The sequence below is a fragment of the Vitis riparia genome, chromosome 3, assembly GCF_004353265.1.
Source record: "Vitis riparia cultivar Riparia Gloire de Montpellier isolate 1030 chromosome 3, EGFV_Vit.rip_1.0, whole genome shotgun sequence".
NCBI classification, from domain to species: Eukaryota; Viridiplantae; Streptophyta; class Magnoliopsida; order Vitales; family Vitaceae; genus Vitis; species Vitis riparia.
The window spans coordinates 381,130-389,839 of record NC_048433.1 but is presented as its reverse complement, the minus strand read 5'-3'; the positions used below and the strand labels follow the sequence as shown (position 1 = coordinate 389,839).

The 8,710-nt window shown below is 31.8% G+C and overlaps 1 protein-coding gene across 1 annotated transcript; it reads left to right on the top strand.

Moving 5' to 3' along the window:
• Nucleotides 1-963: 963 nt before the first annotated feature.
• On the top strand, nt 964-6,842 carry LOC117908909. The gene is made up of 5 exons (XM_034822745.1): nt 964-1,214; nt 2,173-2,342; nt 5,417-5,495; nt 6,221-6,290; nt 6,379-6,842. The coding sequence occupies exons 1-5, from the start codon at nt 1,016-1,018 to the stop codon at nt 6,497-6,499; spliced, it is 639 nt and encodes a 212-aa protein (XP_034678636.1). The 5' UTR covers nt 964-1,015; the 3' UTR covers nt 6,500-6,842.
• Nucleotides 6,843-8,710: the final 1,868 nt, after the last annotated feature.

The following is an 8,710-nucleotide window of genomic DNA, read 5'->3' as shown; positions in this document are numbered from 1 at the left end:
TTTTTTTTTATCAAAAATTGTTTTTGAGTTTGGAAAACTAATTTTGAAAGAGTTCTTAGTTTTTTGGAATATCGTTTAATTATTTTCTAGATTGGGATTTTGTTCAAAAATTCAAATATCTGAAACAATTTTCTTGATTTTGAAGGTTTTTGGTAAATCGATTTAATGCTTTAATTTATATTAATTTTATTTTTTTAATTAAAATAATTTAATATCATAACTTAAAATTAAAAATGATTTTAAGTATTAAGTTAAAATAGAAAGTTTATTTTTACTTAAATCAAAAATTATTTTTATAAAAAAAGATTTAAGATTGATATAAATTAAATTATTAAGTCTTTTAAAATAATAATATTATTTCGTTAGAACAAAATAATCATACATTCAAACTCACTCATAAATTAATTAATTTAGGAGAAAATAAATATTAACAATATATTGATTATTTCAAATTAGTTATAAAACTTATGAAAAATTATCTTTCACTATCATAAAAAATGATTAAAAAAAAATACTATATTAAAAATGGAAAAATATTAATTTTTTTATAAAAGTATAAAGAAAATATATTTCTTAATGTATATTTAATATTTTCTGTTTTTAATAATAATTTTTATATAAAATATATATTAATTATTTTAAAAAATCATTAAAAAAATCAAATTATTAAAAATTTTCTCTATCTCAAATATAAAAGAATTTTAAAAATAATTTTTAGGACATAAATCTATAACCTTTTAATAAGATTTTACACCTTTTATTTTATTAATTTCTATTTCTAAAAATAAAAAAAATAGAAAATACATCCAAAACGAGCTCTTAATAATTTATTTATTTTTCCTATATATATATATATATATATATATAATTTATTTATTTTTTAAATTGGAATCTTGAATGGCCCTATTGGAATTGTACTAGAACTGAGAGTCAGTATCGTATTATAATCTTATGATGCCTATAAAGAACTTATGCGTGGAGAAACACATCTGCAACTGCAAGTGAAGCCCGAAAGATGGAGATGGATAAAGAAGACGACGGAATCCCTAACCCTAACTCTAGCCCTAGCCCTAGCCCTAGCCCTAACCCTAACCCTAACCCGGTTAGAGGATCAAAGGGCAAGTCATGCAAGGGATGTCTATACTACTCGTCTATTCTCAAATCCAAGTCTCAAAACCCTAGGTGCATCGGCATCAGTAGAACCCTTCATCAAGGTGCCTCTCTCCCTATATATGCATATTTTTCTAGTTGTATTTATTTCTCTCTCTGTATGACTCCTGAGGAAACTGGAGGAAGATCGAAGAAAAATCAGAAATTTAATCTGACGCGGCACTGTGTGGTGCTAAGTGCTAACTGGCATTATGGTTGATTAGGATCCTCAATATGGGATTAGATTGAAACGTTAGGTCCAATTGTGTAATGTAAATTTACCTCTTTTTCTAGGGCATGATCTGTGATGCTATTGATTTAATTAAAGTAGGAATTGATGCTTTTTTCTATAGCATGTATGTCATTCTCATGGAGTGGCTTCAAGTGTGTGGTATTAATATAGAATTTGAAAGGCGATGCAAATAAAGCTTCAGGTCAATAATCTTGAAATCACTGTTGGTACATTGGAGGGGTTCACTTCTGTGTTGGTTTTTCTTTGATTTTTTTATGTTCTAGGGTTTTAGTCAAGTCTCTAAAACAATATTTGCGAAGCAATAATGTTGAATCATGAATCAAATCTCCTGTTTTACTCTTTGGATAGATCCAATGTCATAGCTTGATATCCATCCAGAGAACCAAATTTTAGACTCTTTTTAAATCGCAAATAGGTCCGCATTGTGAATAGATAGATGCGCTTTTTCTGTGCTAAGCTGTGGAGTCTAGGCCTTAATCCTTACTTGAGATAAGTCGCTTTGATGTGCCTGGTGCTTCTAGATATTTGTTGCCTTTCATTCTCATACTGAAGTGCTTGTTAATGTTTTGACCCATGGAGAGCTTCATATCTTACTGAATATGTATGTATAGAAGAAACCATGTTAAGAGATTTCACTAATTTCTAATCTTAGTAGCTAGTTTTGTTTTTTTGTGTTTTTTTTAATGCATCGATCATTCGTTTTGTGCCTAATTAAGAGTTATATTCGTTAACTCTGTTATATTTGTACTAATTTTAAAGTTTATGAACAGTACCAAGCTATATTGTGGGAGAATCTGAGCTGGAAGCTTCTAAAGAGGGTCGAAGTCTTACAGACTTCAGGTATGCTTGCGCTGGTTACTCAGTGTATTTGGACAACAAAAATCCATCTGCTGACCAGGAAGAGAAACAAGCAGAATTGCCATTCTGTGTTGGTCTTGAGGTATTAAATTCAGACATATTTTTTCTATCTTTCCTCATACAAGAAATGTGGTAAACAGATTATTTTTAACTCAAAAAATTTGTTGAGATATACCTTGTTGGATTATATTTTTCGTGATGCATGCCAAAATATAAGGGTCTATTTGGAAACTGGTGTTGACAACATTTCTCTTACTTAGAAAGTACATTTGGTGAAATTTTGACAGAAAACAGTTTTTTTGAGAATTTGTTTTAAAATAGGTTGCTTTTTGAAAACAAATTTGTGGTGTTTTCAATTGTTTTTTGTGTGGTATGGTTCTTCTGCAAAGTGTTCGGTACTTGTTAATGACAGCCCTTTTGCCTTTTTCAAAGTTTAAGCAGATTGAGGCAGGGGATCCTCTTTGTCCCTACATATTTGCTATAGCAATGGAGGCCCTTAGTTGCCTTCTATAGATGGTTAAGGATGGAGGCCATCTGTCAGGTTTTAGGGTGACGGGGAGGTGTCTCATTTATTGTTTGCAAGTGATACCCTTGTTTTTGTAAGGTTTCTCAAGACCAAATGGTTCATTTAAGCTGATTGCTCATGTGGTTTGAAATCATCGCTGGTTTGAAAATTAATTTTGAAAAGAGTGAGTTAATTAGAGTTGGGAGGGTGGACAATGTGGGGGAATTGGCCTATGAATTGGGGTGTATATGAGGCTTCCTTTGAGCATTTCTTTTAAATTAGTGGCTGCTTGGGATGAAGTGGAAGAGCAATTGTGCAAGAGGTTGTCCATGTGGAAAAAGACAATATATTTCAAAAAAAGGGGGAAGATTTGTTTTGATCCGGAACACATTATCTAGATGTGGAAAAAGACAATATATTTCAGAAAAAGGGGGAAGATTTGTTTTGATCCAGAGCACATTATCTAGCTTCCCCATCTATTCTATGTCATTGTTGTCCATTTTGAGAAAAGTTGGAATGATACTAGAGAGGATTCAAAGAGACTTCCTTTTGGATGTTGGGGCTTTGGACAATAAATTTCATCTAGTGAAGTGGTCAACTCTATGCACGGAGAAAGGAAAGTGGTGTGTGGGCGTGTTTGGGTGTTGGAAGTCTTTCTTTGAATAAAGCATTTTTGTGCAAGTGAAGTTGGTGATAAAAAGGGGAGCTCTCTAGAGACAGGTTATATGTGGAAAATATGGAGAGGAAAAAGGGAGGTGGTCGTGTTGTGATGTGAGAGATGAGTATGGTGTTGAGTTATGAAAAGCTATTAGGAAGGATTGAGCTATCTTTAATGGTGGAATTTCCTTTTTTGTGGGTAATGGGAGGGTGAAGTTTTGGATGAGTCATTGTGTGTTTCTTTTTCATCTTTGTATGCTTTAGCCTTATGAAAAAAGGCTTGGGTGACTGATTTAAGAGATCAAACAAGGAAAAGGGCCATTGGAACCCTTATTTTTCTAGACAGCTTAATGATTGAGAATTGGAAAATGTAGAACAATTTTTCTCTAGATTGCAAGGTAAGGTAGTGAATAGAGAGTAGGATAGGGTATGGGGAGGGTTTGTGGGAGGTTTCGGGTTCAAGTACCAATGGGGACAATAATTTACCTACATAAAATAAAAAAAAAAAAAAAGTAGTATAGGGTAGTGTGGATTGAGGAATGATACCTTCTCAGTAAAGTCTCATTATGTTGCCTTGGGATTGGGAAGTTTAACTCCTCCAATGGGGGTCATTTGGAATTCACAGATTCCATCTAAAACAAATTTATTTTCGTGGAAATCTTGTTGGGAAAGATTTTGACTTTTGATTTGTTTCAAAGAAGAGGGTGGACATTGGTTAATATATGCTTCCTATGTAAAGTTGAAGAGTCAATCCATTACATTTTTCTTCACCCTTCCAAGGCAAGGGTTATTTGTTGGTTGTTCTTCTCTTTGTTTGGTGTTCCTTGGGTGTTGTTGGTGACAATGAGAGAGGCTCTGTTAGGGTGATGTGGATCATTCATCAGAAAAAAGGTGTAAAAGGGCTTGGAGAGTTGTTCCTTTATGCATCTTTTAGACAATATGGAAAGAGAAAAATCGAAGGTCATTTGAGGATAAGGAATGACCTATTTGTGTTTTGAAGAGCCTATCTTAGTAATCTTTTTTTATGGGTAAAGTTGTACATAGGTGAAGGCACGATGCCTTTAATTGATTTTGTTGATTGGTTGGGGTCTCATTATGGGATAAAGTTGTTTTTTGTACCCTCATTTTGGTTGTTCCTTAGCTCCATTTTTTTGTTGTTTCTTTGGCTCTTGTGGTATACATCCTTTGTTCCTTGATGGGCTGTTTCTATGGCGCTTGTTTATAAAATTGTATCATTGCCAATTCAAAAAAAAAAAAATGGAGAATACTGTGGGAACTTTTGCATTGTGCATAAGTGTACATTGTTTCATGGAGAGGAAGCCAAGAAAATTGTGTTTTATATATATATGATTTTTTAAATAGAACTTTATTCTTAGAGATAATTGAGATTGTTTTAAAAAACTGCTCTCATAAACTATTTTTTGAGAACTGTTTTAAAAAACATTATTAAATAGGTCCTAAGTGTTTGTGTGTGAGTGTTTTTAACTCAAACTTCTAAATTTCCTTATGCAAACTAGGATGAGGAGAGAAGCTATGCAAACTAGGATTTACCTTTGGCTTAAATTTTGTTGTCGTATTGAAGCATGATTATGTTTTGGAAATGCACAACTAAAAGCTTAATGCAAGTGTACAAGGTTTGATAGATGGAATGCAAATTGAATCTTGATTACTGTGAAGTGGCATTAAATTTCATGGAAATTTACAGAAGCTCAGTCATGTATGTTCTTTTGCCTAGATTTTTTAATGAAATCCTTGAATTTCTTTCTTTGTTCTTTTTTGTACAAATAAGTGAGTGGTGTAAATTTATAATCCAACCATCTAGCTTTGTGTCCGGTTTGGTTTACATAATATTCAAGTTCCTTACTTTTTATCTGGATTGTATTTAAATAGATTTTGATTGATTTGGAATTCAATTTTCTAATAATCAGGCTCTTGCTTACATGTGTTATCTCCTTTTTGTCAAATTATAATTTATCTTGCTTTGCTTCTTGTAGGTTTTGTTGGACAAGAGAACTTCTCCTGCACACCATGGGTCTGCTAATCATGTTCCTGCTCCTGCTCAGAGAAGAGAAGGTATTAAAAGCAATTTACTTTTTTTTTTCTTTTTCATTGGTCATGTTCTATGTTATAGTTTTTTTTTTTGTTTTTTTACACACAAAAATGCACCAACGCGAAAAGAAATAAATGGCAATAACCATTGGTTGTCACTCAAATTGTTGAAAATGGAACTCTCTACTTTGAATAACATATTATGCTTCAAATTTGTTTAACATCTTTCAAATCCACAGAAGTATTGTTGGGATTTCCCTTTTGGATTTCTACCATTTTATTCCTTGTTTTTTTTTTCCTTCAGGAAAAGGAGACAAAATTATGTATTGTTGTATCTTTTTGAAAAAAAAATTATAGGAAATGAGATCCATTCTAGCATAAATAAACTTCTTCTTGTAAAGTGGGTTTGTAGCACTAATTGTTAAACTCATAATTACAAAGAATTAAACAAGTGTTAAGGTTGTTTTCATTTTCCATGTAGCTTCTAAATGGTTGCTAAATTTGAGGACATGATGCGAGGAATGTTTATGATTCTATAGTTAACAAGGAGTCTCATTCTTTACTGCTCATTTGCTCATATCATCCATTTCTTTTTAAGGTTTTACTGAAACATCACCTCCCAACTTTCAACCTTGATAAACCTTCTTATTGAATAATGGTTCTATTTCCTCTTGAGGTTTCAATGTTTTAATTTATGTTATTGTTCAAGTTTTTTGACCTTCTGCCTTCTGTTTATTCTTATGTTATAGACAGCCATGCTTTTCCTCAACCTCGCCCCTATAAACCGCCACATTCCACAGGGAATGAGTACTTGAACAGGCAAGCCAATAATTCATCTCAAATACATAGTGTCTTCCAATTTATTCTCAGAAAACCCGAAATCTAATGCTTGTAAATAACAATGCAGGTTTGTAAGGAATGCAAGTCTGGTGGCATCAGGTGTTGCCAGGAATGTGAACAAGGTGGGAAATTATCTAAAAGAGAGTCTGGATGACATTCTATACCCTTACCGAAGAAGACCAAAGTAAAGATTGGAGAGAGTTTGGGTTACGATGTATGTTAGAAGAGGAATCCAAGCTGCAGAAGTGGCACTATGCTATATTTATTGTTGCTAATCAATTTGGAAATCTTCTTTCAAAACTCCCCCTTCCTCTTTATCATAAAGATGTAGTAATCCTTTTGTTGTTGTGCAAGGGAAGAGGAGGGGAATTGTTTTACTACACCCTGGTTCAGTACATGGTTATACAATGGTTTTATTTATCAATAAATTTTATTTTCATTGTTTAAGTAAGTAATGCAGTTTGATTTGAGAGAGCAAATGTATTTTCCACTGTCCTCAGTGGATTACATGCCAGATTGAGATTGTAGTAATTCTTATCTATCATCCTGCCTAAAAAAATTGTTAATAGGCTTTCTTTTTCCTGATTATTCATCTTAAAAACTCTCTTTATAACTTTAAATTTAACCATGCGCTTCAATAGTTTGGTATACCATGAGTTTTTATTACGTTACATTTAGTTATAAAAAAATATTAAAGAAAAATATATTATTTTTTTATATTTATTTTATCATAAAATATAAAATTTAAATATATATATAATTTATTAACTTTAAATGTATTTTTCATTTTATTTTTTTATTTTTTCATTATATTTTTTTTTCATTTTTTTTAATAATCAAAATATAAGATAAAAAAAAATACAACATATCACATAGAAAGGATAATATCTTCACTTTAAATTTATTTTCCATTTCTTTCACTTTTTATTTTCTTTTATTTTCATATTTTTCCTTGAATTTTAAAAAATACAACATATTTATTACCCACATAGATGATAAGATATAACAAAAGGGTAGTATGCCCTTAAAGTTAAAAGTTATTTAATATTCAAGAACTTCTTGAATACTTAATATTTATAATTCTACAAGGAATTATTACCCTACTAAAATTAATTATTTAATGGCATAAAATTTCATAATAAATAAATAACAAAAAAAACATTTATTTTTTGGCTTATTTTCAACCTTTATTTAATTTTCTAATTATATTACAAGTAATCCCCACCCATCGGGCCTTTGAACGAACACTTTCCGCGGGAGGTGAAAAGAGGAAGTTTGCAAAGCTTTCGAGGAAGCCTTCTTATAAAAATGGCAGAAAGATTCGTCATAGTCTTTCAATTTCAACCACCCCCTTCCTCCAGGTATTGGCGGTTTCTCTCTTTTCTCTCACATCCGCGGTTCAGATAAAGAATTTCACCGCGATTTACTTATTCCTCTACCAGTTTTGTTCTTGAGAATTCTTAATGTTTGGATCGAGAAGAGCGTTTTCTTTTATCGGATTGGGGGCATTGTTTGAATGGAATGGGTCAGTTGTTCATCCATTTGCTTGCAGACAGATTTCTCAACTCGGAAATGGTCGTGGAAAGCGCGCATTTCTCGTTGATACATTGGCAATGGTAATTGCTGCTATTTAGGAATTGGCTGCCGTAAAGGAAATTTTTATGCTTTTCTTGTGTTAATCACTTTTGCTTTTGTCAGCTTGATTATTTCCTATTTCCAACTTTTTAGGGATGGATCTTCACATTTTTCAAAGAAAATTTTGAAGACACCACATTGGTGTTTTCAATCATCTTTGAAGAACATTTTTCATTGTGTTAGCTAAGATTTGATTTCAAGGACTAAGAAATCTGTCACAATGTGTTTACAGGTTAAGAGTTTAGAAGCAGAGGGAATGGAGATGGAGATTGAATTGGAATTTTAGCATGAAGAGCAAGTGTACTACTTCTTGAAACTTAGAAAACCTAGCAGCATGGATTCTCATATTATTGGAATCAACAAATTCCAACTACAATTTTGGTGATGCCCAAACTCTAGGATCAAATCAGAGCCTTGGTTCCAATTTTGAAACCCACTCCCAAAGGACTTCACATCTGCTTGAAATTTTCAAAATTTTGGTGTTTTATTTTGTGATCTTCATTTTGGAATGGGAAAAAAACTAGAGTTTGGATTATATTCTAACACTTCAATTGATACTAATATGCTAGAATCAAACTCCAAAATCTTTCTTCTTAAAGCAGTATTTGATGTGACTGGAATGAGTTTGGTACTGTTTTTCTTTGAAGTGTTTTTTTTTTTTTTTTTATGAAAATGTTTCTTCTAACTTTGTTTTTGGGAGAATCGGCTATCGAGTATTTCTTTAGGAAACAATATAAGTCATTTTAAAATTTTTTAGAAATATT

What these genes read in the sequence shown, in the direction of transcription:
- LOC117908909 (XM_034822745.1), top strand. Translation starts at nt 1,016, where the DNA reads ATGGAGATGGATAAAGAAGACGACGGAATCCCTAACCCTAACTCTAGC. An exon ending in CATTCTGTGTTGGTCTTGAG is followed by an intron (nt 2,343 to 5,416) that starts GTATTAAATTCA and finishes TGCTTCTTGTAG; the next exon opens with GTTTTGTTGGACAAGAGAAC. An exon ending in GGGAATGAGTACTTGAACAG is followed by an intron (nt 6,291 to 6,378) that starts GCAAGCCAATAA and finishes ATAACAATGCAG; the next exon opens with GTTTGTAAGGAATGCAAGTC.